Here is a 26,951-nt window from a genome sequence, read left to right on the forward strand (position 1 = left end):
TTAAAATTTGATATTTGATTCAGAGACATGACACAGACTGAACGGGCTTTGCGGGAATTGTGGGGGTGGACGGTGGCAAAGGAGTCCCTCAAACACCTCAAGAAATACATTTGACATTGTATCTTTAATGTTGAAAAATGGAAACGTTGAGGACACCTATAAAGAACAAGGCTGGCGACTGGTAAACACATGCGGGGTTGATTATAGGTTAACATTTAAAATTAGATCTGTTCAGCAGACACGTTTCTCTGGGTCGCTTTTCGGGCAGCCCGAGAGCTCCCAGGACGCTGGGTCCACGGCAGCTGTCGCCCCCTCCCCCCACTTCGGAGCGGGGACACGGACCCTGTCCTACCGGTTTGCGGAGGAGGAGCCGCACCAAAGGCGCTCGCTTAAGGCCGAGTCTTCGCTGCAGCTCTGACGTGTGCGTGCAACGTTGGCGCCGTTTACCTGGCCGCTCAACAGGTAGCATTTTGTAAATTTCTCTCCGCCTCCCCCCAACCCCGCCCCGCCCCCCAGCTTCTCCCTCTCGAGATTCCTCATTTTTGGTTGGAGAAGACGTTGGGGATCTTGCAGAAGATCTGAGGCGTCAGGGCAGCTGCGCTTGTTTACGAGGGGCGAGCACATCACGGGGCACGCGGAACAAAAGCCTCCGGGAGCGGGGAGCGCAGGGGGGCCCCCATCCCGCCAGTGCCCGCAGCATTGCCACAGGGAGCGAAGGGGCGAACGTGCAGGCAGCGGCTGCCACCGCCCTGGCTCCTGCCCTGCTGTCGCCACTGTTAGTATTGTGGCCGCTTCCCCTTCAACACAGCGGTCCCATCTGCCATCTGCGTGCGAACCCGGGCAGGCGCCCTGCAGCCCCTCTTTCCACCCATCCCTCCATCCGCCCGCCCGTCCGTGCATCTGTCCGTCCACCCCTCCAGGGTCCAGAGGGCCCTACTGTGTGCCAGGCCCTGGGCTGGCCACCCGGTCGGGAGCCCCTCCTTCCCTCTTGCCCCCGGTGGGTGCGGCTGGTGGGGGATTTCACCACCGAAAGGTCCAGAAAGCTCGAGCTCAGAGTCCGGCGGGAGGCGCAGCGGGAGCCGGCCCGACTCCTGCGCCGGGAGCGCGCGTCTGCCAGGCCGCGCGGGGTCCCCCTGTCCGCCGCTCGGCGGCTGCGCGCTCCCCTCCCCCGCCCCCCCCCCCCCCCCCCAGCCAGGGTCGAGCGCGGCTGTTGCGCGCGGAGGGAGGGGCTACGGGCGGTTTGAAAGTGCACGGGCTGCGCAGGGAGCTCGCGTCTGTTCCCGCCGCCCGCGCCGGATTAAATTTCTGCGAATTCCGACTGAATGGGGCTTTCTTCTGCGGCCGTCCGGAGGGCGCCTGCAGCCCGCCGCGCGCCCGGCTAGGAGCGAGCAGGCGGCGGACCGAGCCCGCGCGGACCAGTCGGCGAGGCAGGGCGGAGGCTGCCGAGGCGCCGGGCTCGGGGGCCCGGGGACTCGGGCGCCGGGATCCGGACCGCGCACCGGACCGCGCCCTCGCCACCGCTCCCCAGCCGGAGCGGGGCCACTGTCCTCCGCTGCCCGGACGGGACCCGGGCCGGAGCCCGTGTCCTGCGAGGGGCCAGGAGACCCTCCGAAGAAGAACTTGTTGGGGGCGGTCCCCGGCCCCCATCGCCTGCGCGGCCGCTATTGTCTGTGCGCGCTCGGCGGGGCCGGGCCCGGCGGCGGCCAGAGGAGCCGGAGCGGAGCCGGAGCGGAGCCGGAGGAGGAGCCGGGCAGCGCGATGCCGGCGGCGGCGGGCGACGGGCTCCTGAGCGAGCCGGCGGCGGGCGGCGGCGGGGGCGGGGAGGACGCGGCGCGGCCCGCGGCGGCCTGCGAGGGAAGTTTCCTGCCGGCCTGGGTGAGCGGCGTGCCCCGCGAGCGGCTCCGCGACTTCCAGCACCACAAGCGCGTGGGCAACTACCTGGTGGGCAGCAGGAAGCTGGGCGAGGGCTCCTTCGCCAAGGTGCGCGAGGGGCTGCACGTGCTGACCGGCGAGAAGGTGAGCCGCGGGCGCCGCGCGGGACCCGGGCGGGGGGTCGGCGGCGGGGTCCGGCCGCGCGCCGCCCACCTTTTCTCTCCGGACGCGCGCAGGTCCCCCAGCCTGCGCGGCCTTTGCCGAGGGGAGGTCCGGCAGGTTCCGGGGGGAGGCTGGCTCACCCCAGAAGCGGCCCGCAGCTCTTTTGCTCCTGGCAGGGCGCCGCCTGGCGGACACTAGCGCGGGGTGGGGGGCTCGGCTCCCGGGGCGGGTAGGGGCCGGAGATCCGCGGGGAGGCAGGAACCGGGGCGGAGCGCGTGCGCCCTTGGGAGGGTGGGAGGGCCGATTAGCCGGCCCTTGGGGGAGCCTGGCGTGTGCGCACCGACCTGGGCCCCGGGGAGAAGGCGAGGGGGGGGGCACTCCTCTCCACCTGCGCGCTGGGGCAGCCGGGGGAAGTTTTCGTGCCGCAGGAGGGTTATCGCAGCGCCACACCCCGCGGTGCCTGCGTGGAAGCTGCAGGAAGGACTCTGCTCCGGGGTGAGGGAACCGCACGCCGTCACCCCCGGGCCCGGAGGGACACCCTCTCCAGCCTCGGGATAAGTTAGAAGTTAGTTGGGAACCTGCACCAGGCCAGACCCAGGTGGATCCAACTTGTAACTTAGACCTGTGAGAAGAAACCCCAGATACGGCGACTTCCTTTCGGAGGTGCGCGGCCCCCAGCGGGGAGACTGCTCCGGCGTGGAGTTGCCTCGGCTTGGAGCCACTTCAGCCCCAGGCTTAGGCCGGCTCAGCAGCTAGGCTCCTGCAGGCGGCGTCGCTCAGCACCGCCGGCCCGGGAGTGGTCCCCCCTCTGTGGCCCAAAGCCCGGGGAGGCGTCAGCAATGTGGCCGGGAAGCTGCGGGCCCCCTAACCCCTCCTTCCAGCCGCGGACCTGGGATTCTCTGCCCAACCTGGGAGCTCCTGGGCACGCCCCACGGTGGGCCCTCTCATGGCAGTGTGAGGTGCCCTGCCCCCTGTCCCCCAGTCCCCCTGCGCCAGGGTCCCCACTTCAGGTTTCCTCCCACCTCCCCACTGCCCTGGAGCCCCTTGAATGTGAGTGCAGGTCTCTGTCAGCCCCGCCATCTGCCCTCTGTTCGGGGTGAGTGGGGTTGGCGTGTACTTGCTTGGATTTCCACGCAAGAAGGGAATGTTCAAGGGGAACTCACTGAATCGAGCAACTTCACAGAAGACAAAACCAAACAAAAACTCCGGACTCTTCCAGGGCACAGGGGGAGGGCACCCTCCTGGCCGGCTCCCCTGCGTGCCCAGACCTGACACCCAGGCCAGGGCGCCGGGGGGTGGGGGGGGGCAGGGGGCCCAGCCCCTCAGTGTTGTGCACGCCCGGCTGCCCCCCCCCCCGTGGGAACGAGCTCATGTCCGCGCAGGTGGGGGAACTTGATTTCCATCACGGCGTAGGATTCGGCCTGGTCGTGTGTGTTTGCTCGTGAAACTTGGCAGAAAGAGACGGGGCTTTACGCTGGCAGCCAGCGGCTCCCAGAACAGGCACGTTTCCGTCGCCTGCCCTGCGCAGGGCTGCTTCTCGCTTCTCGCCCCCTCCCCACTCTGTGTCGGGGCGCTGCTCCCCAACATCGGGCTGTTGGCCTTGGCGGCACCGCGCGAGGTCGCACTCCGACCTCTGTCCGTCCCCGGCTGCCTGGGTCCTGGGCTCGCTGGAGTGTGGGGAGCTCCTGCCCAGACGGGGTCCCCCGGAGGAGCCCCGGCTCCCCTCGCTGCTCAGCCATGGGCTCGCATCGTCCCTGTCTTCCATGAGTCACCTCGCTCCCTCTCAGCCAGGCCAGGGCTGCCTGGCGGCTGTCACATCACTGCGCTGGACGCCTCGGGGGATCTGGCAAAGGGGCGTGGTCCCCAGAGTGGAGGGGAGGCAGGAGGACCTCTCTCAGGGGCTCAGCCTCCAGCATCAGGAGCAGCGTGGATTTCAGCTCTGTAATTGCCGGCCTGGAGGGGACCGTGGCTGTCCTTCCCAGCTTTTCCCGCCCAGCTCCAGCGCCTTTAGCGCTTAACTAGTAGGTTTGGGTTTGGGCCGAGTGTAGAGAGTAAAATGCATATGCACGTGTGTCTGTCTGTCTCTGCCCAGGATGATTGCTGAGTTCGTGGGTCCCATCCCCACTCTGGTGATGAATGTTGTCTCACTGAGGCCAAAATGAAGGCGAAGTCACCCTCACAGTCCTCGCTGCCTTTGGTGTCTTTAAAAGATGGGCTGTTAGAGAGGTTACCCCTGGAAGAGGGCAGCTCATGTGAGCCGTGCCAGGGGAGATCTGGGGTGACAGAGCCTGGAGGAAGGGAAGGAAGTGTCCCCCGGGGTGGCTGGTGCTGGTGGCATAGGAAAGCCTCTCCCCCAACACATCCCCCATTTAGAAGGTGTATACTTTTTGGAGGAAGCACTTTACTTTTCTCCTTAGCTTTCTAAAGGACAGAGACCACAGTGGGAGGGGAAGTCATGAACACTGTAGTAAGAAATAGATGCGTGCCCCGTGCCACCTCTGAGCGAACTGATTTAGGGCGGCGGTGGAGGAGGGGGTCAGTTCATGAAGAAGCTGGCGGGGGGGCTGGAGAGCGTGTGTGTGTTGTGTTTTAATGCAGGGCACGTTTCCAGAAAGATTTGGGAGAAGTCCTCCACAGCTTGAGTCCAAATGACAAACAACCACTTTGTCACTTGTCACAGCAGGCTTCAGTCTTGGCTCCTCCAGGGGCTTTTCCCACCATGGCCTGTGGGACAGTGGTGTGCCTGCCTGTCCTCAGAAGTTGTTTGAAAGCCATTTGATGGGAGATGGCCCTTGTACTGCTTGAAAAGAAAGGGTGGCCTTGGCCGAGACCTGATTTTGCCCTCCAGCTTTGAGTTGAAGCAACGTCTGTTCACGTGGCTTTAAAAATGAGCGATTCACTCACTCATGGGAAACTCCTGAGAGGTGCGCTCCCAGTCAGGGCTGAGCGCCTTTGACTCAGCCTGCGTGACGGCTGGCAGAGGGAAAATGGTCAGAAAATCAGGGGCTGGGAAGGATCCTCTGGCTCCGAGGCAGAGAGCGAAGTTGCCGAGCAGGACTTTCGGGTGGTGGCCTTGAGAGACCCGGAGAGGCTGTGCCCACTGCCCCTGTGGAACGCAGAGCCTCGAGCATGAGGGAGGCTCTTAGTACATTTTTTAAAAGTTGTTAAACTACAGTTGGAAAGGCTTGTGGAGGAAGGCACAGGTGCGTCTCAGCTTCAGAACTGGTGTCGTGGGCGGTGGAAAGGTCGATGCCACCGTCCCCTTCTTCAGTGACGAAGTCTCAACAAGACATGAAGTTGGGTACATAACACGACCGGCAAGGGTGTTTACATGTCTTGTTCTAACCATTGGTTAAAAAAATAAACCTGTTTATTACTTTCATTAAAACTATTTGGAGGCTAAAAATAAAGTCGGCCTCCTCAGTACGCTGCCGATAATCGTGCCTGGAGTGGGCCTGCCAGCTACCTGGGGCGAAGGAGTTTCTAAAAATACAGCTCAGCGTGCTCCGCAGAGCAGGAAACACGACGGATTTTAAAAGTGGCCTTTTGGCAGATCTGTTTTTAGCAGGTACTTCTAAAACAAACAGGTGCCAAATCCAGTAATTTTTTTTTTTTTTTTTTTTTTTTTTGGCGCTAGAAATTTAGGGTTCTAGTCCTGAGGAGCAAGGCATGCTCAGAGCACTGGAGATTCCCATTCATGCTCAGCGGGGGTTCTCGGGCAGCGGGGGGCGCTTGGCAGAAGCGCAGCTCCGTGTGGCGCGCGCGTGCGTGCCTGTGTGTGTGAGTGACAAGGCTGTGCCACCTGCCCTCCCCGCATCTGTGTGCGGCGTCCGGGCAGCCCACGGAACTTCCTGCGCGGCCGCATCTTTCTGGAGTGCTTGGGAAGGGTGGAAATTGGCCGGCCCTCGGTGGGCGCTGATGTCCAGGCCCCGGGGACTAGAAAGGGCGCCCCGAGTCCGCCCCACAGTGCCGCGTGCTGCCCGCACAGAGGAGCGCAACCCCGAGTTTTCCCTCCAGGTGTGGGCTCACTGGCACGGGGGGCTCCAGTGCGGCGTGGCGGTCACCCCCCCAGGGAGCATGGAGAGGGGCGTCTGGGCCTCCGCCCGGGGGGTGGGCAGGCCCGGGTCCACCGTGGGAGGCGGCTCGGACGTGAAGTGCCCCTCAGCGTGGAACAGACACCCCGTCTCGCCTGTTCATGTCGCGGGTGACCTGCCCTCCTGGCTCATTGAGACCCGCAGCCCGGCCGCGCCCAGCCTGACTTCAGCAAACTGGAGAAACCTCTTCCTCCGCGCCGGCCGCCTGGCTCTGGCCGCTGCTGTGCTCTTGGGTGGGTGGCTGCTGCTGCCAGCTGGCGGGAGGGCCAGCAGGGGAGAGGTGACCCACAGGGCCGGACAGTACCCGAGGGGCTGGCGCCTCAAAGGTGGAGAGCTGCTGCCTGTCCTTTGTCGTGCACGCCAGGTCGGTGGTGCGTCGTTTGCTCCGGTCCTCCACGCATTTCCTCCTCGGAGGCTTGCGGGGACCCTGGGCGTTGACCAAGGAGGACACCTTCGGGAGGTTGCCCTCTGACCCCTCATCATTGCTGGGGTGCTGCCCTAACAATAAACCACCGGCCAGGGGGCTTGAAATGAGCGATTTTTTCTCTCGTGCTTCTGGAGACCAGAGTCCAAAGTGGAGGTGTCTGCAGGGCGTGCCCCCTCTGAAGGCTCCAGGGGGCGTCTGCCTCGTCTGTCCCAGCGTCTCGGGGCTGCTGACAGTCCTGGGCTTGTCGCTACATCACTCCTCACTCTGTGCCCCTGTGGGTCACCTGTCTCCACTGTCCCACTTCTTCCTGATCAGGACATTAGTCATGGGATGTAGGGGTGACCCTAAGTCATAGGACCTCCTCTTCACGTGATTTCAGCAGACCTTTTCAGTGTTAGGGCTGTGTCCCAGGTGATGTCCTGGTGTGCAGGCCCTGAGGGAGACAATGTCGTCTTGGGCAATACCCTCCAGACCAGTACCTGGCGGGGAGGGGAGGGGGGGCCCAGCCGCCTTGGGCAGAGGGGGAAGCTGGGCCCTGGTGCTGTCTTAACTGAAGGCCCTGCCAGGCCACCGTGAGCCCTGCAGCCGGCAGCCTCCTTCCGCGGCGCCTGCGTCTGGCGAGGGGCCGGGGCCTCTGTGCCTCTGTGTGGCCGTCATTGGACGGGGGCTGCCCTGGGAAGGGGCCACGGCCTTGGACCCTTGCTGAGGGCTGTTCCTGGGGTAAGCCCCCCGCTGGGAGCCGGCTCAGGCTGCAGCCCGGAAGCGAGATCCGGGCAGTGGGTGCCAGCACCCGCTCCTGAGTGAGACAGAGCCAGGGCCAGGGTCTTACCTGAGTCCAGGCCGCTTCCGTACAGAGAGTGGGCAGCTTCCCCTCCCCGGCTGCTCCCCAGGAGTGGTCCCACTCACCCTGGAATGAGGAGCCCCTCTCAGCCTCCGGGAGATAGTCTGGCCTCACGCCTCCCGCTGTCTGGGATCCTAGGGCCTCTTTGCTGTGTTTGTGGGCACTTTAGGGCATTTTGCTGTGTTCTGTGCCTCTTCTCTTGAGGACATTGTGGTGACAGCATTCGGCCAGCTGGTCGACCTGCCTGCCTCCCGCGCAGACAGTGCTGCTTGCCTGGGAGAGACCCTCCCTCCCCCCACTCCTGGGCCGGAAACTCTGTTAAGAGGGGCGGGCCTCGGGGACTCGGGTCAGAGCCACCTGCTCACGCCCTCTGACCAGCACCCCTGTGCCCGCTCCGCCCCGCCTAGTGAGGCAGCCGCCAACGACTGGCTTCTGTTTGCTTCTTAATCATTTTGGTGTGACTTTAAGGTCCATTTGAGCAAGTGTTGGGGTAGTTAACACCGACCCCTGCTCTGACATTCAGCAGTGTCCAGCGGAACGTAGTGGGGGAGTTCTGCCTCCCACCTGCGTGCCTCGGGGCCAGCCCGGCTTCCGGGCCCTTCCAGGCCGCGCGGGCCCGCGGGCGCCCGTGTGTGTATATTAGAGGCGTAGGAAGAGGTGCTTTCCCCTGTACACGCTGTAGCGTTACGTCTTGGACCTTCTCCCCCAAAACCACGGAGGGTTTCCTTCATTCTTTTCACTACTGCCCGGTATTCACAGTGTGGAGGGTCCGTGTTCACGGCCCCGTCCCTCGTGGCTCACGTCACTGGACGTTGCTGCAAGAACTGCGGGCGGTTAGAGCGGACGTGGAGGTGTCGCGCCGTGTGTGTCACCCCCAAGCCGCGCTGCCGTCACCCGCTGCGCCTGTTCCGTTGGGGCTGAGGGATGAGTCCCTGGTCTCAGTGAAGGGGTCTCACCACTTCAGCTGCTGGTAAATTTCCGGGTGCCGCCTTTCATAGAGGGTTTTGCTTCTGTCCCCACAGCGGCCTCGCGGGTGCCCGGTCCCACATCTGTGTCCGCGCCCGGGGCGCGCGAGCCGTCTGCGCTCTGCCAGCCTAGGAAACAGTGTGTCCCAGCGTCTGCTTGACGTATAGTTTCTCTTACTTACAATGAGTTGAGCGTATTTTCCTACGTCCAGCAACCCCCTGCCTGTCACTTCTGTTGATTGTTCATGTCTGTTCCCCATTTTCCCTGTGGTTTTTGGTCTTTCCCCTGTGGATTTAAAGGCCCTTGTTGTATATGAAGGGAACCAGTCACCCTTCAGGGGTGTACCCTCCTCCTCCTCCTCCCCACTCCCTGTGTGTCCACGGTCTTTGTTTCTTGGTGGTTCTTGCCATTGCAGGGGTCACTTCCCTGGACCCCACTAATTACGGAGGGCAGGTCGATGAGCAGTCAGTCCATGACCCCCAGTGCGTCGCAGGTGTGTGATTACATTTCTGGGGAGAGGGTACGTGGCTCTCATCAGCTTTGAAAGGAGCTCTTTACGCCCAAAACGTAAGAGCCGCGGCGCGGCTGCCCACCCACCCACTGGGCTGACCAGCTGAGGTCGGGCATCGCCGGGGGAGGGTCGGTCACCGTGGTTTGTGAGCGCCCGTGCTGCTGGGCTAACGTTGCCGGTCCCACTCAGGTTCGGCAGGTTGGCTCCACAGCCATGACCGTGGACCGGGGTCCCCGGACACCTGACTTCCGCTCCCGCCCTGCCTGCGCAGGTCACTGACGTGGGTCCAGATGGGGTGTGGGCAGGTGTCTGGGAAATGTCGGCCGTTGCTGGGAAGGCTCTGAACCCCGGGTCCATGTCCCAGCGTCTGCAGTTACGGGGGTGGGGGGTGGAGAGAAGCAGGAGCGGACTGGGAGGGAGCTGGGAAGTTTAAGGAGCGGCAGACGTCACGTCATTTGGACATAAGGGGACTAAGTGTATAAGAATTTGCCTCGGGCCCTGTGGGATAGTCTGTGGCCCGAGGAGCTCTGGACAGTGGTCCTGGGGGAGGGGACCCCTGGGCTCTGCCGTTTGGAATCTGAGGTCAGCACGGCCTCGCTCTCATGACCGTCTCTAAAATGTCCCCTGTCGCCTCTGCCCCTTTGCCACGTTGTCTTTCTTCCAAGTGCCTCTGGGCACCTGGGTCTGTTTGCTGGGGCCCCTGTGACAAAGCCCCACAGACTTGGTGGCCACTGTCTCCCAGTCTGGAGGCTGGACGTCCAAAGTCAAGGTGTGGGCAGGGCCGGGTCCTCCCGGGGCTGTGAGGGGGCCTCGTGGCTGGCAGATGGCCAGCTTCTCCCGCGTCTCCATGTCTTCTTCCCTCTGTGGGTCTGTCCCTGGGTAGTGTCTCCCTGTCCTGTGAGGACACCAGTTACAATAGATTCAGGTCCATTCGAATGCCCTCACTTGACCTCGGTTGTGTCTGAAAAGGCTTAGCATCTCCAAATAAGGTCACATTCTGTGGTCCCGCAGCAGGGACTTGGCAGAGCCTGAATGTTTGTGACCACCCCCCCAAATTCATACGTGAACCCTAATCCCTAACATGGTGGCATGAGGAGGTGGGGCCTTTGGGAGGTCAGAGCCCATGAGGAGGGTGAGTGTTCTTACGCGAGACCCTCGGTGTCCACACCCAGGCTTCCCAGGCTCCAGAGTGTGAGCAATGCATCCCTGTCCTTACAAGCCCCCCAGGCCGTGGGGTTTCGTTACGGCAGAGCCTACACGCACTGAGACAGGACTTCAACATACGAATTCTGGGGGGCGGGGGACACCACTGAACTCAGCCCCCGGTTGATTATCTCCTGGGAGGGACGGACGACACCGCCATCCCCAGTGCCTGGAGGTGCCCTGAATCGGAGGAGGCGCCCCTGAATCATAGGAGGGGCTCAGCAGTACCTTGTGATGGGATCGAACGACACTCGGACCTTCCCAGGACATGAGGACAGCCCGCTGGGTGGTGGTCCCGGGTGGCAGGGGACAGTCTGAGGGTGCTGTCTCGCTCGCAGCTCCTGGGGGGCCCGTGGGAGCCACGAGGTTGGACAGGTTGTCTGTGTCCGGTTGGCGCTCTTCAGGAGAACGTCCAGCCCTGAACGCCTCTGCCTTCTGCAGGTGCCAGGGCGGCAGGTGCCCAGCCAGAGCAGAAAGTGTTTTGCCCTCTCCTGGGGCTGTTCACCAGCCCTCAGCGCTGTCCCGGGAACTGGACCGGCAGCGAAGTGGCTGTCTGCGAACATCCCCCTGCTCCCCGTGGGGACACACGGAGGCCTGGGCCTGTCCCTCTGACGAACGTTTTCTCTGTTGGTCAGTCTCCTACGCCGACGGCTGCCCAGATGCGGGGTAAGCCCACTCGCTCCCCCGCCGACCTCTGAGCCATGACCTCTGCCCTGCTCCCCGCGTGGCTCCTGTGGGGAGTCCTGTCTCAGGTCCCGCCTCTCAGCTTTCCGGTAGGTGTCCGCCCGCCTTTCTGCCTCTGTCTGCACGCTCTTGTGCCGGAAGTTTCTCTCCTGCTCACAGCACACGGGAGCGGGGACAGCATGACGGCACCCCGTGGGCTCAGAGTGCGGCCCTCAGGGACTGGGGCGGGGTGGGGGGTGCGGTGGCGGCGGCCCCAAGGGGCCGGGGCCTCTCTGTGTACAGGCCACGGGCTGAGTCCGGACTCCCAGCAGTTCCTCAGCCTTCCCGGAGCGGACCAGGGACTTCACGACCCCCCAGATCTGCGAACCCTGCAGGAACGGGCCGAGGGCTGTCACGCTGGGGACCGTGACTAGCGCTGTCTGCGAGGCTCCATCTGGAGGCGTTGCTGCGTAGAAGATGAGTCCCTGCGGCGGCCTCTGTGGTGGGTGCCGTCGTCCCAATTTTGCAGATTAGGGTGCCCAGCTGTCCCGGAGCGTCCAGGGCTCTCAGGTGTAGAGCCGGGAGTCCTGCATTTGGGGGAACCGCCAGACAAGGGCAAAACCAGATTCATTCAAGAAACCAAGCAGTTCATTCGAGTGTTTTGAATCCCATTGAGGGTTTTCACTTGAAGGGGGGAGGTTGGGAGTCAGCGGTGAACGCACAGAAGCCCGAAGTCCTGGACGGGAGCGGGTGCTGGCCGTGGGGGACAGGCTGCTGGGGCCCCGGGTGGTGCTTCCCCCGCGTCGCGCCAACACTCTGGGCTCAGTGCGCGGAGTCTCAGGTGTGGGCTGTGGTGCTGCTCTGCCGTTTCTTGTAAGTTCGCTTTGACGTGAAGAGCTTGAGCCGCGCGCGCACGTGTGTGTGTGCGTGCGTCCCACACAAATGCACATGTGCACATACAGGTGACCCGTGAATAATGCAGGGGTTAGGGTGCCGGTCCCCCAGCACAGCCACTGACCCATGTACAGCTTTTGACTCCCCCCAGCTTCTGCTGCTGGCCTTTCTCTCTGCAGATCCACCCGACTGCGGACAGACACCCGTCTTTTCTGTTGGCGGGCGGGAATTGGCGGGGTGGGGGTGGGCTGTTCCCGGAGCCCCCTGTCGCCCCGACGCCTTGGCGAGAGCATAAGTAGTTGCTTAGCACAAAGCGTGTGTGTGATCCGTGTGATATATTGTGTTCTGATAGCAAAGGGAGCTAGAGAAAGGGAAACGGTGTCCAGAAAATCACAAGGACGAGAAAATGCCGCTACTGTGTTTGCTGACAAAAAGCCACGTGCCTGTGTGAGTGGGCCCGTGCCGCTCACACCCGTGTTGTTCAAGGGTCAACTTCATGTATCTGCACACACACGCAGATGTACCCTGTTAGATACAGACGGCGTAACTCCGTGCTGAGGAGGACTTCCTGGGAGCAGACTTTCTCAAGGACGGAAGCAGGGACGTTGGGTGGCTCTGGTGAGCAGTGACTTAGTTTCGTGGCCTCTCCTCTGCGCTGGAAGGAGAAGCGTCTCTGGCACCTGACTGAGCAGCACCCCCCGCGGCCCCAGGGCCCCCCGGGGCACCGCCCTGCTGCAGGAGAAAAACGCAGATCATCTGTCGTAAGCAAGGCCGCACCCGCGAGCCCGGGCGGATGGCCTGAACCAGACCAGCTTTTCTGGCTCTGTTTGGGCTGGGCCCTCAGAGGCACCTGGAATGGGGACGTGCAGGAGAACATGAAGGCGCTCCAGGGCAGGTCGGCATCCAGTCTGGGGTCAGAATGTCCTGGCATTTTATCTGAGCTGTGCGTCAGCGAAAACCGAAGGGACAGAGATAAGGGCGGTCCCTCACGCGATCCGAGCTCTGAGGGTTAGCCCAGCTTCCCAGGGGCCGTCTCCATCCCAGGTTAGGGTTCCCGCGGACACACCCCGAGTGACGCAGTCCTCAGGGGGACATTCACATTTTGTGATGCAATAAAACAAACGCTTGCTTGGAAAACAGGCTCCGAGTTTGTAGCGTGCCATTCCCACAGGACGTTTTATTCTATGAAGAAGGAACACCGGTGAGCAGCAGTGACAATTTCAAGCCCAATTTGATGTAATGAACTGGAATTTCCCTCTGGAGGGGACGTGCTGTATCACTGTCACACGGCCACCTGGTTCATTGCAGAGAGAGTTCTTCCTGGATCAATAGCCCGCTTCTTATCGTAGCCATGAGATTAAAGCACCAGGGAGCGCGCGAGGAACCCAGTTTCCTTCCAGTCATCAGACTTGGAACAGTGCCTTCCAGGTTCCAAAGGGGCATAGGAGCGTCAGCCTGTGAGCTAAGTGTCACTGGTTCGATCTTCCAGTCAGGGCACATCAGAGAAGGAAAACTCTGACTCCAAAAAACCTCCGCTGCCTTGCGGCATACCTCTTCAGGGGAAAGGCTAAGGGAGTAAACCCCGACAGAAAATCCGGAGCCGGAGTCCCTAAGGCGGTTTGACGTTGTAGTCAACACCGGCAACTCCTGCGGCGCACCTGAAGCCAAGCTGTATTGACTCCGTCTTTCCCTTGGACCCTTCAGCTGCGAAGAGAGGGGGGTCTGCTGCATGGGCAACAGCAGACCCTCCATATCACCCTGCCCAGGCTCTGTAGCTTCAGCTTCACTGGAGAGGACACTCCAGCGTCATCGCAAGATGTCGATTCAACACGGGAGGAGACAGATACCGTGTCACTCCCGAGTCGGACTGCACAGCCATTCTCGGCGGTGCAGATAGACTCTTAAGAAGCTACACCATCGTCTCTCGAGACGGACGGCTGCCAACATTTAAAAATAGATACACAGGATCTCATATCAATCAGTGTTTTCCCTGTGGTCAGCGATAACGTCTAAAAATAAAAATTTAAAATATTGACATTTTAATTATTTATGTTAAAGCATAGATACTTTAGAGTGTAAATATTTAAACTAAATTGTAAAGTCTTTTTGACCGAGTACTTAGTGTTTTCAGACTCTTTGGACCAGTTGGTCCCTGGTAGGTCCTAGAGCGCTTGAAGCGTCTAATCAACCGGAACGACTCCCGGGCCGACGCTGGTTAGGTGCCGTGCGTCTCGCCTGCATTCCCGCTCCCGTCTGCCCTTTTCGGCATTAACTCTGCCACCGGCGGCTGCACCTGACCATCCTCCTCTGCGTAAACCGAGCTTGCGGTCCACACTGCGTCGGGTGACCCCCCGCGGCCGCTGCCCCCGCGGGTTCGCAGCGTGTCCGTCGCGTCCTGTTCTCTCGCGCGCTCTTCTGGCGGCTCGCGGCCCCGGCGCTCAGGCTGCCCCGCGGGCCCCAGGGGCACAGAGGCACCGCCACACGGCGTGGGTCACCCGCCACGGTGCTCGCCCGTCCTCGCATTTCAGGGTGCGTCTCCGCTGGGACGCGGTGCAGGACTGTAGTTGCTTTTTTTACCCTTTTGAAGCCGCGTGTGACAACCTTGAGAGGCGACGTGCGCGCTGTAACCATGTTCCCCGCCTTGGCAGGGAGCAATTGTCCGCGTCGTTCAGCGGTCCTTCACGTTCCGTTCTTGAAGTTACTTACGATTTTACAAACCGGTTCGTCCAGTTGGTCGTTTGCCTTTGGGTTCAGTGTCTGTCTTTCTGGGGGCGGGGCACATAGAAATGTCATCTTCTGTGCAGCCACACCGGTCAGCCTTTTTCTTCAGCTTCCTGCTTCGGGGAACCCCAGGCTCTGTTACCGCTTTTGCTGTATCTACAAGGCCCCGGCTCTGCAGAAAAGCCTTCGTGCTGCGCGGGGGTCTTTGATGTGCTCTTCTGACCTGTTGCCAAATGACGTGGCCTCCTGGCGTCCGGTGCTCCCGCGCAGGTGGCAGAGGCTGCCAGGCGTGGGCCCCAGTCAGCAGCGGTGGCGTCTTCCGCGAGGGAGTCAGACCCTCTAAGCTTCGGTTTCTGAGTCTGTAAATGATGATAACAGTCCCTCACAGAATTCAGTGGGAATTTGACTAAGTACATATGTGTGTGTGTTAAAAATCTATTCTGCATACACATATATTTGTCTTATACACATGTATGTGTGTGTGTGTGTGTGTGTGTACAGCACACGGTCTGAGGATCCATTCAGTGTTCTGCTAGGGAAGACAGGGCAGGTGGTGATTCTCTTCTGCTGGACTTCCACAGTTATGTTTAAAGGTGCGTGTTAATCAGCCTCTTTCGGGTGGGGAGAGACAGACACCCATGCACTTTATCATGCCTGATGCAGTCTTATTTTAAGGATAGAGGGAGGTTAGGAAGAAGATTCTGGCTACACTTCTCCCTTCTGCAGTTGACACACACACACACACACACACCACCACCCCCACCACCACCCCCGCTGCCAAGGGATGGAAGTGCACCCTGGACCCCAGAGGGCAGTGCGGTCTGCATTCCTCAAATTCCGCTTCCCTCCTCGCAGCCTCTTGGGGAGCATCCGGCAGCTTCTGTGGCCTAAGCCTGTTCCCCAGGCCGGGCGTCTCACTGTGGCGGCTCCTCTGCCTCCTGGTTTTTGCTGTGTGCTCCCTCTAGAGACTTCGGGGTGGCCTCCCATTTCTTGGGTGGGGGCGTCGTGCCAGGAAGGTATCCTCGAGTCCTTGCTGGCCTAAGAGCACGCAGCTCCTTTAATGGCAGAAAATCACTCTGACTGGGGAAGGAAGAGGGAATCTGTGGGTGTGTCCCCCGTGTCGGGCTGGAGGGATGCGGAAAAGATGAGCTTACAACTTACCTCTCCAGGCTCAGTCCGTGGCCAGCCCTTCCTCAGCGCTCCACATTTGCTGTCCTCAAGGGTTAGGACTTCTTATCTGTTAACCGGCTCTTGACTGGAAGTCCTGTCCTGTCCAGCGTGGGCTAAGATCTCTTTAGAGGCCAGCATCGGATTGAGGGTTTTTTCTTGGATTATTATTGGCCAGCTGTCTGTGTTTCCGTTCTTACGGCGCTCCCCCACCCCACCCCCCCGCCTCCCCAAAGCGACTATGTTCTTGTCCCTTTTCAGCTGCATCGGGCTGCCAGGGGCCTGGGATGTGAGAACAGAATATGGATCGTGTCCTGCTGCCGGTGGGCAGGGATGCTTCTTGAATTCGAGCTTTGGAGTTTAAAGTATCAAATGTCAGAATTTGAAGACGGCTTGCCTGACCTCTGCTGTAGGAGGGAAGGTGTCCTGAGGCCGAGGGCCGGGGCAGGGGAAGGAGAAAGCTCAGGACTCCCCGCTTCTAACTCAGTCCCTGTCCACACGGGAATCTCCCCCAGCTTCACCGCGTCCTTTTTAGAACTTTGTTTCTTATTCTGAGGCCGTGGTTGGGTGCACCGTGAGGTCAGACGGACCCAGCTGTAACCAGTTAAAAGAGGAGAAGCGTGACTGTGACCTGGCTGTTGGGGGGGACCCTGTGCCGCTTCTTTCAGACGTTCATGGATTGTCTTCTCAACGCAGAGCGGCTGGCAGAGGCGTCTGTGCAGATTAGAACGGGTGCTGCGCAGGCAGACCGTTGGGGCGTAGGCGTCCCCTCTGGGGAGACCACTTGGTGCAGGGTGCACCCCCTGGGTGGGGAGCCCGCCACCTCTGCTCCAGGGCACACGGGCGGGCAGGCTGGGTTTCTGTCCCAAACGCCGCCCCTGAGCGGACGTTTTTGTGTAAAAGGCGCCGAATGTGCTGTGAACCAGGCAAGAACCCGAGCTGCCCCGGGCCGCCAACCCCGTGCGCGAACTCATGGCGCTACCGTGGGCCTGTTTCCTGAGCGTGCGACCCGGGAAGGGTCCAGGGATCCTAGGGACCCTCGGTGGGGGGATCTGCCGCCCTGGTCCTGGGCTCCCTTGGGGAAGGCGCATCGCTCCTTCGCTCCGTCAGAGAGACCGCAAGACAGAGCACGCACTTCTGTCCCACGTGACTGCTGTGGCGACACAGAACGGGCCCCGCGGAGGGCAGCGGCAGGAATGGGGAGCGCCCTGCCCTGGAGCCTACGCCCTATGGCCCTTCTGTGTCCTGGGTCAGCCTTGGACCTGACAGTGGCCCTGGGCTCAGGCTTCCTGTGTGTGAAGCGTTGAAGGGACTGTCAGCCCCCCACCCCAAGTTCAAAGAGGAAAATCCCCCGGAGTGCTAACTGGGCATCCGCCCAGCTTTTTCCTTGTCTGGGTGAACAGAGTGACTGTTTAATAAGGGGCCGGTGGTGGTCACATGCACGTGGGGACAAGGAAAAGCAAGAGCCTTTGAGCAGTTTCTTTTTTCTTTTTTCCTGGGAAAGGAGAGAGACATTTGGGTTTCTCTGCAGTCTGAGCGCTCCTCCGTCTCTGATGGGAACACTTCAGCCTGGGACGGTGGCTTGGGACGGAGCCCCAGCGGCTGGGCTGGCCACGCCTCCCTGCGCCCAGGTGTCCGCAGCCTTTGACTGTCATTGCTCAGGGGCTTCTGCCCCTAAAGGGCTGCTAGTTGCCTGGACCAGCCGCCGCCTCTCCTCACGGGTGCGCCTTGGCGTCTCTTCTCCGGGAAGGACGCCGGCCAGGTGGGGTGAGGGCCTGCCCTGCTCCTGCCTGAACCAAGGACATCCGCAGTGACCTGCCTCCAGCCGAGGCCCCGCTCTGCGGTCCTGCCGCCGCCCGGCCCCTAACACGTGGCAGACCTTGTGCAGGCCTCGCGCCTCCAACCACTGCACCTCCCTGCCCTCCCCCTGCTTGGTCATCTCCTCCGTCCCTGTGGCCCCTGGCGGGTCGGGGCGTCCGCACACCAGTCCCAGCGCCCCATCCTGGTTCAGTCCTCGCTGACCCTCGCCGTCCCTGGTTCCTCGCGGCTGCCATCCACCTAACCGTCGGGAAACAGACCCGAATCCTGCTCCAGCCCCGGTGGGAAAACCTTGCTGGTTCGGTTCCCTTCTCCCCTGCAGAGAAAATTCCCAGGCTCGGCCCCTGCGTTCGGGGCTCTCTGCCATCAGTCCTGGGCTGTGTCTGGCTTCTGTCCCACCGCCGGGTCAGCCAGGCAGGTCCCTCGGGGGCGGGGGTGGGGACACGGGCGCTGCCACTGCGCCCCTGCTCCGTGCTGGAGCCCTGCGGGCCCACCTTCAGCCTCTAAAATGCCCCTTCTCCCGTGGAGCCCGCCCTGATTGCCGAGCCTGCAGCCATGTCTCCTGCCTCGTGGTCCCGCCTCCTCTGTGTCACCTCTCACACTGCACGTGACACCCGGGGCACCAGAGCCAGCCCCCGTTCGCTCCCTCACCAGCTTGTAGGGTCATTCAGGGCAGAGCTGGGTCTCAGTCATGAAAACCAAACTCGGTGACTGTCCTGACCTGTTGCAGATGGCGGTGCCGGGGCAGCAGGGGTGGGGCACGGAGGTCTTCCTGGGGACACTGGGGCGGTCTCCGGAGTCCCCGTCCTGGTCCAAGGTCCCCTCTGTGAGCCTGGCTCTCTGGACGGCGTCCCGCTGCCGAGCCCTGTGTGACTTGGTTAATCAGTACTCTGAACTGTGGTTCAGTTTTAACTTCCTGCTGGACTGTGTGCGGGCGGTTAGAGAGTCTCCCGGGGGTTTCAGGCGGGGCCGGGGGTCAGTCACCCCTGGGCCCGTTGGCTGGGGTTACCGTGACAAGGTACCGCAGCCGGTGACTTAGAGCCGCAGGGATGGCTCCTCTCAACCCTCTGGAGGCCGGGTGGCTCCGATGAAGGTGCGACCGGGCCGCAGCCCCTCTGACGGCTCTGGGGGAGCTGTCCCCCGTTTCCTGGAGCTCCTGGCAGTTCCTCAGCTTGTGGCTGGTCATTGAACGGGGGCCACCCTGATGCCGGCGTCTTTGCTAATGACATTGGCAGTGACTCTTGTTTCCAAAGGTCTCAATCTGCCGTCCCAGGTTAGGACTTCACATGGACTTTTTGGGGGGATACAGTTCAACCCATAAGAAGTGCCAAGCCTGGCTCTCCCACAGAGCCTGTGCGCGTCTGCGGGGTGACGTGGGTCGGGCACGGACGTTTGCCAGGACGAGGGGCGCACCCTCAGACGTGGAGGGCGTGAGGAGACAGGGCGGCCACCTCCGCTCACTCGTCCCCGCTCGTCTCTGGAGAAACAGCTCCGGGTCTGTGCCCCTGGTGCTGGCACGTGGCGGCCATTCTCAGCTGTGAGGCCTCAGCCTGGTGGCCGAAGGGCCAGCCTGGCCGGGGGCGGCGGGCCGTGGGTGGCCCTGCCCGTCTGGCCAGCACGGATGGGTGGGCCCTCTGAGAGCGAGTTCTGGAGACCTCAGGGTGGAGGACCTTGTGTCAGTCACATCTCTGCCTCTGATTAGCTCCTGTTTACGCTTCTAAGTCACCCTTATCTGTTTACACTGCCCCCCCATTCCCCCGCGGTGTCTTCCTCTGTTTACCAAATTCTGACCCTTCCTAGGATGTCTCATGAGCAGGGGCCTGAGGTGGAGACTTGGAAATGCTGCTTTGAAAGGGACCAGTGTGGAGCCTGGGCGGCTTGTTTTGTTTTCGTTTTCCTGGGCTGCTGTGAATGGCCCGCTTCAGCGAGTCCCGATATCAGAGAACCGATGTGCAGCCGGGCCAGCGGCGGCTTAGCTGTGGGGTCAAGTGCAGTCCGGGCCGCACCGTGTCCCCGCGGCCTGTCCCTGTGAACGAGGGTTTCCGCCATGGAAAAAGGGAAAACCGCAGGGTCGTCTCCCAGCGCACCTGCCGGTCTTGCTTGTCCCATGGCCAGTACGTGGGACGAGTCCCCCCTGGGACGTGTGTGGCCTGGTGGCTGCAGGCCACGTACGTGTGCGTTTTTATTGCTTTTCATGCTGCGCAGTTGACCGAGAATGGCGGTTGTCCACGCCGCTCATTGATTTTATGTTTATCGACAGCCCAGGGTTCCCGGCCAGGTAGACCGTTTCTGTAACGTAAGTGTGAGCGGCAGCAGCGACTGGTCGGTCCGTCGGGCCGGCTCGCGGAGGCCCGTGCTGACGACGACACGTGCTCTGAGTGCGCGTCACGCCGGACTCGTTCAGCACAGCGAGGTCATCACCACGGGTCCCCTTAGGAAACCGTGACAACGGTCCAAGTGCCCGATTCCTTTTTGGTTTTCTTGTTTTGGTGGAGGGGGAGGGGGGGGTTGCCAACCAATCTCGTCTCGTGAAAGACACGGTTAAGCCTTCCCGGCCTCGTTCCGACGTAACGAAGCTCCGTGATTTGGATGAAAGAAATGGGTAAGGGGTGCCTGTCCCAAATTCACAGGGTGGGTCGCCAACTGAGAGCAGGTGTCCCCCCCTCCAGGAGAAAACAGGTATCTCAGGATTTAAAATCTGTTTCCATGGTTAGTGACCACGTCCTTTCATGTGCGAAACAATTTTTTTTTTCTTAAAAAAGCGGGGCCTGTGGGGGAGGTCTGGGGCTGTTGCCAGACCACAGGAGAGTTTTAATTTCTCATCAAGGGACTGAGTTTCTTTCAGAGGTTTCTGAGCACAGACGATATTCATTACCGTCTTAGAAAGAAAACTGTGGAGCCTCGAGGTGGAGAGGGGGCCCCGGGGAGCTGGCCGGCAGCAGTGGGGGCGAGGAGGGGTCTCCTGGGTGCTGGGTGGGAGGGGAGGGGCGCCCAGGCGGCCTCAGGGAAGGACGGAACACAAGGGCTTCCTCGGAGGGGGACGGCGAGGAGTGGGATCCTGTGGAGGCTGCGTGGGCCGTCCCCGTAGGGGCCTTCCCAGCGTGTTGCGGCGATGGCTGTGCTGGGGTTTATGGGTCTGTCTGGGCCCAGACGACGCGCTGGCCTGCATTATAATCCTCGTCAGTTAAAACCGGGGCCGCAAAGGGAGAAGCTGCAGCAGGGGCCGCCGCTGGGGGGTCGGAGTGGAAGGGTATTTGGGACAACGGGGCGTTCGGTTTTTTAGCCGACGTACGTATTGATTCAATGTGTTGGGGGCTTCAGGAGCCAGCCGTGGTGGGGCCGCCAAGATGGGTCCCCTGTGGGCCTTGGGACCCTTCCGAAACCAAACGAACGGTGCTCGCGGTGCCCGGTTTACTTTGTACCTCGGCTCCCCTGCAGCCTCCCGGTTGTGGTCCGTTCCTCCTGAGCGGGGATCGGCGTCACTTTTGTCCCCGTGGGTCATGGACGCGTTCTGGAGCACGCGTGCGGCAGCCACGCGGACGGGTTTGGATGAGAGTTCCAGCTGCGGAAAGGCCGCCTCTGTCACTCAGAACTCTGCGTCTTGCTTTTCCCTTCCTCCCTGTGAGGGCTGGCTTCTGGGCGCCCACCGGCCTGGTGTCCCCAGGGTGTCGGGACGGGATCTGCTTTCACAGTCAGAGCCGGGGGCAGGGCATAGCTGCTCCCGGACAACGGCTCAGGACTCCCTGGGGGAGGAGGACGTGGGGGGTCTCCCAGCCCTGCCCGGGCCTTTCTTTCCCTTTGGGTAGAGCTGAGTCTTTGCCTTTTCTCACACTGGGTTCTGTGATAGTTGCCAAGATCCGTCCTAATGAGCTCTGTTGTTTAAACTGGGAAGGACACTCCCCCTTCATTTAGAAGAAGACAGAGTTTAGCCTGTAGCCGCAGGAGGGGGGTGGGCAGGGAGCGGGGGTCAGAGCTGTCTCCCTGGGATACGTAAGTGGCAGCAATTAGTGGGCCCCGTTCATGGCAGCCGCCCACGCGTGCTCAGTGTCTGCATCCTCTCTCTGGGGAATGAGCGATAAACCCAGCAGAGGCTGTTTTCCACTTTCTGTTAAGTAAGTGTCTTCCGCACAGAAGCACGTTCCACTCTGATGCTTTGCGTGCACTGATGTGTATTTCTTGGGAGAAGGCGTGAAACCAATTCATTGTCACGCCTTCCCACTGGGTCACGCCAGTCACTGCAGTTGCCACACCAAACTCCAGCTCAGGCTCGGGCTGACGCCGGGAGCCTCAGAGCCGTGGGCCCCTCGTCGCTCCTTCGTGGCTTTTGGGGCGTCCTCCCTGAGTCCCCCTGCGCAGCTCATTTCCTGCAGACTGTTGTCACGATGTGCCGTGCCAGGCAAGCCGTCATTCCCACCCCTGGTCGGAAGGGCCTGTGCTAGTTTGCCCGGATGCCCACAAAGCCCCGCAGGCTGCGTGTTCTGACCTGAGTGTCAGCAGCAGAAATGTTTCCTCTGCCTGTCCTGGAGGTCGAGGCGGGGGAGGTCCGGTGTCTCCTGCGGCCTCTCCTCGGCTCGCAGACGGCCACCTTCTCCCGCACCCGCACAGGGCCTTCCGTCCGTCTGGACAGATCCTATCTGATCTGTGACCTCAGTTATCCAAATATGGTGACGTTGTGGGTGCGGGCTTCACCGTGCGCCCTTGGGGGAAATCCAGGCCAGCCCACGACAGGTGGGAACACTGAGGGAGTCCGCGCCGCCCCCGCACGCGGGCCTGAGCAGCCGTGTGGTCTCGCTGTGTGCACTGGGAAGTAGAAGCGCAGATGTTTCAGGTGCCTCATCAGTGCCGGCTGTCGCTCAAAAGACTTGTTTGAGTTTCCCATACAGGACTCGTTACTGGTGGGCTCCGTGGACTGAGAGCCAGCCTGCGAACCAAAGGGTCACAGGTTCAATTCCCAGTCGGGGCACAGGCCTGGGCAAGCAAACACGGATGTTTCTCTCCCTCTCTTTCTCCCTCCCTTCCGCTCTCTCTAAGAATAAATGCAATCTTAAAAAAGAAGAAAAAAGAAACCTGAGTGTTCCGGAAAGAGCTCTTTTGGCTCACTTCCATACAAAGAGAAAAGTCAGGCCGCCTAGTCCCTGGCCGCTTGGATTCTTTAAAACGTCGCCCTGTGAAATCGTGTTGAAGAAAAGGGCGTGGATTTCGGACTACACAGTGCGCGTTACGTAACGGGCGAGACGCAGATGTGGCCGTGGGCTGGGGAAGTGCCGTCTCTTTGATCAGCGCCTCTGCCTCGCTCCGTCGGCCTTCCCGTGGTGCGGATCGGGCGCGTCACAGGTCCTGACATGTTCCGGGGGAATGAGTGTTAAAGCCAGCGGAGGGCGGTCCAGGATGAAGGGATGAATTTTAAATCCTGGTAACTGTGGGCCTGTGTAGACAATCCCAGCTAAGACAATATGCCAGAGGTGACAGCCGAGGCTGCTGTCAAACCACTGCCTTGGGATGTAAAAGCAACTCTGTTTCAGAGAGTTCCAGACACCGAAACGTGGCCCAGGCTCTTCTTGTTGTTAACTCGCCCAAACTGCAGATCAAGGAAACAGGGTTCGGTGGCTTTGCAGCGCGGACCTGCGGAAGAGCTGGAGTCCCCGATTCACGGACCTTCCCCAGCACCATCGCTTTTCTCGGTTGCTGGGGTGACACAGGCTGCAGGGCCCCGACACCCCCGCCCCTCAGCACCCTGGGGACAGCTTGGGGTCCAGTCCGGCCCTCGCCCTTGGCCCTGGGCGGGATGTGCGGTTCGCTTTTCCTCCTGAAGACACCCGACTAGCAGTTCACCTTCTCAGTGAGAGACCCTCCTCGGGCCTGCGCAGGGCCCGCCGAGCTCTGAGTCTGCTGAGCGGAGGCAGGGGCTTTCCCCACCGTCCCCTTCAGGGCCTCCACTTCCACTCTTGCAGGTAAAGTTCATCCGCCGGTTCTGCGCCACCAAGGACGGCTTTCCCTGGTCAGCGTCGCCCGCGCGGCGCTTTTGCATTTAGGGCAAAGCCACGCGGGCCGCTCAGGAGCTGGCGTTTGGAAGTGGGGACGGAGCCTGACAGGGAGGCGGCTCCCGGGCGCTCGGAGCCTAGAACTTGGGGAGGTAGCCGGGGTGGGGTTCACACACCTGCGCCGTGTGGCACCGTAACAAACCGCCACACGCCCGGTGGCTTAAAGCAACAGAAACGTGCTCTCCCGCAGTTCTGGAGGCCAGGCGTCCAGAACCCATTTCATCAGACAGGGCCACACCCCCTCCGATGGCTCTAGGGGACACCAGTCCTTGGCCTCTTCCAGCTTCTGGTGGCCCTGGCGTAGCCCGGCTAACGGCGCGTCACCGCCACCTCTGCCCCCTTCCCTCCGTGCGTTTGTGGGGAAGCCCACCCTCTGCTTTGTAGGGACGCTGGCGATGACCCCCGGGCGCACCTGGACAGGGCAGGCTGCTCCTGTCTCCGATTCCGTCCCTCCTTCCAGAGAAGGGCCCGTCCACGCGCTCCAGGGACGGGGCTGCGTGTCTTTGGGTGGCCGTCACATAACCTACTGCAGGCAGATAAAGAGCTGAACGAGCTGTCCCCGCCGTAGTTGTGTGCTCGGCCTGAAGAGGCAGGTCACGTCACTGCTGGGCTTTCAGGCTGTTATTCCTGGGACTTCTAAGAATTTCCTTACCAAGGGGTGTGACTTTTAAAGCTGCAACACAGACTAATGCAAAGACAGGCCCTACCTGTGCCCTTCAACACCCCTCTTCCCCCCACAAGACAATGGGTATGTGAGCACGTGTGTGCGTCTGTCCGTTCATGTGTGTGCGTCAGTACATGTGTGTGAGCGTGCGAGCACACGTGCAGACAAGTGCGTGTGTGAATACATGTGCGTGTGCCAGTGCGCATGTGTGCGAACATGTGTGAGTGCACGTGTGTGTCAGAATGTGTGTGGACGTGTGAGTGCATGTGAATGAGTGTGAGTGTGTGTGCGGGATGAGTGTCGGGGACAGAAGTGTGACGCTGACGCTGACGCCATAGTCCGGGCGGGTGGGGGCCCGATGTTTACTTTCCTGTCACTAACCTGAGTTAAGAAAACGGCACCCGAGTCCCTTACGGCAGACGTGCCTGTAGGTACGCACCTGCCGTTTACTGATCACTTACTATTGATACGCTGTATCGATACGCTGAGGGCACCATGGAACAGTCAGACTCTCCTGACGAGAAAGGAGACAAGCAGAAACGGGACGTCTGCTGTTTCAGTCCTGCAGCAGGCGGCTCCAGAGCCTGTGGACGAACGCCCCTCGGTGGCTGAGTCTCACGGGGACACGATGTGTCTGGGCACTGGGGGGCAAGGCCCTGGCTGACCCAGACTGGGGGCGTCATGAGCGGAGAGGAAGGACAGGCGAGGGCCGTTCGCGGACGGGGTCCACAGGGTGTCAGCGGCTGGTAAAGGCTGGAGGGCGCACGGGTGGGACATGCTGACTAGGGGGACAGGACCCGGGACGAGTGTCTGTGAGTCGTGGAGATGAGACCTGGGAGCCGCTGCGGGGGGTTGGGGCTGACGTGGGGCCAAGCTGCCCTTTGCGGTGATCCCCTGAGGGGAACACCTGAGTGCTGGAGGGGCGGCAGCCTGGTCCGAGGGCTGGTGCGGCTGAGAGAGGACAGCGGAGGGCGGCGATGCCACCTTGTCACCGAGTGCTGCGTCCCCCAGTGTTCCACCCACGGCCTAGCACCACTGATGGGGCAGCATTGGCTGTTTCAGACGGGGAAGCTAGGGGGACCCATCCTGGAGGGGGGATGGCGAGGCCAGAGCCGGGGGAGGGCCCTTGGCTGGGGAGAAGTTGACGTTTCTCCCTTGGAGATCCAGGCTTGGTGCGACCCCCCACGGAGCCTCCCAGACCGCCGTCCGTGTTTGCGTCAGTAAATCCCACTCTCTTCCTTAATTAGTGAACCTCGGGGTCCTTGCTGCTGTGACGCCTTTCGCTCCTTTGAGGCTGCCTTAGATCTCGTTTTCCTCCCAGAGCAGAGTAGCCGTGCGTTTTCCTCGGTTCTTGCGCATCGTCAGGGACTGGCCTTTGCCCGCGGGGACTGACCACAGCCGTGTTCTCGCTGTCTCCTTAGGTGGCCATAAAAGTCATTGACAAGAGGAGAGCCAAGAAGGACACCTACGTCACCAAAAACCTTCGGCGGGAGGGGCAGATCCAGCAGATGATCCGCCACCCCAACATCACGCAGCTGCTCGACATCCTAGAGACGGAGAACAGCTACTACCTGGTCATGGAGCTGTGTCCCGGCGGCAACCTGATGCACAAGATCTACGAGAAGAAGCGGCTGGAGGAATCCGAGGCTCGCAGATACATCAGGCAGCTCATCTCGGCGGTGGAGCACCTGCACCGGGCCGGAGTGGTCCACAGGTGAGCGCCGCGCGCGTGCCTGGGCGAGGCGGGGTGGCCGCCGCGTGCTCTGTGGCCCGTCTGCGCTCGCGTTCCAGGGAGTTGCTCTGTGAGCTGGGCTCATGCCAGCGTGGGGTAGCGCCTGGCTCTGCGTCCCGGCTCTGCCCCTTCACGGCTGTGGGACCCTGAGTTAAGGCACGTAGCCGCTCTGAACCTCGGTCTCTCTTCTATAAAACGGGAGCAGTGTTGCTGCTGGTTTTGCGGTCGGTGTAAAGGTTAATACAGAGACCGTGTGAGTTAACCTGTGGGAAAAGCCTGGACCGTGTGTGGTCCTGAGTAAGGGACACGGACGTGTTGGTTGTTGTTCTCATTATTTGCGAAGTCACGAGACCAGCCGCGCGGGGCTCAGACGGTGAGAGAGGCGCTTCCGCACGCCCTCGGGGGGCCGTCACGGCGTCTGCCGTCTGCGTGGTGGCGGCTCCATAGCTGTTCTCCTTGGTGACACTCAGTCACCCTTTGAACTGTGAACGTGCCCTGAGAAGCGACAGGTGTTATCCAGTAGCCAAACCAACCTTGCCCGTAATTATGAAAATCACACATTTTTAAAAACAGCTGGCTTCCTCCTGAGGAGGAGCTCTGCAGGGGACGTGCCTGCCAGCTGTGTGCGCGGCCTCGCCACGTGGGTGGCGGTGCCCGCCCTGGGTGCCGTGCTGAAATCAAATCGCAGAGGAAGGTGCCCCTGCCACCAGGCAAGTGGTCCCTTCTGCAGTGAAGGCAGAGCTCCTTCATGCAGGTACATCCAGGAAAGACTCTGGGGTGTGGAGAAAACGTAGGATTTGTGCTTACTGGGTTCTCATTTTATTTATCTATCTACTTCCTTATTTATAATCCTCACCTGAGAACATGCTTATTATTGATTTAGAGAGAGGGGAACGGAGGGAGAGAAAGAGCGGCGTGAGGGAGAGACAGTGCTCGGTTGCCTCTTGCATGCGCCCCAGCCGAGGTCCGAACCTGCAACCCAGGCCTGTGCCCTGACTGGGAATTGAACCTGCAGCCTTTCAGACAACACTCCAGCCGCGGAGCCACACCAGCCAGAGCTAGCGGATTCTCGGTTTAAACAGCAGGAGCAAAGCATACAACAGGGTGGGTGTATCTATACACACGGATTAAAGTTTTGTATGGAGATAATTGCGTTGGCCAAAAACTCCGTATGG

General features: G+C 61.2%; 1 protein-coding gene across 4 annotated transcripts in view; it reads left to right on the forward strand.

Moving 5' to 3' along the window:
• Nucleotides 1–375: 375 nt before the first annotated feature.
• Nucleotides 376–26,951, forward strand: part of HUNK (hormonally up-regulated Neu-associated kinase) — a 67,891-nt gene continuing 41,315 nt past the window's right edge. For 2 of the 4 annotated variants that reach the window (XR_016509885.1, XM_090271392.1), the window contains exons 1-2: nucleotides 1,210–2,016; nucleotides 25,466–25,758. Coding sequence is in view for 3 of the 4 variants with exons in the window: in XM_090271392.1 (XP_090127518.1) it covers nucleotides 1,759–2,016; nucleotides 25,466–25,758 (551 nt within the window). In the remaining variant the exon portion in view is untranslated. Of the gene's footprint in view, nucleotides 463–1,208; nucleotides 2,017–25,465; nucleotides 25,759–26,951 lie in introns of those variants that run through there. The other 2 variants (XM_090271409.1, XM_090271406.1) reach the window with 2 other exon arrangements.

The sequence above is a fragment of the Furipterus horrens genome, unplaced genomic scaffold, assembly GCF_987537825.1.
Source record: "Furipterus horrens unplaced genomic scaffold, mFurHor1.1.pri manual_scaffold_1, whole genome shotgun sequence".
NCBI classification, from domain to species: domain Eukaryota; kingdom Metazoa; phylum Chordata; class Mammalia; order Chiroptera; family Furipteridae; genus Furipterus; species Furipterus horrens.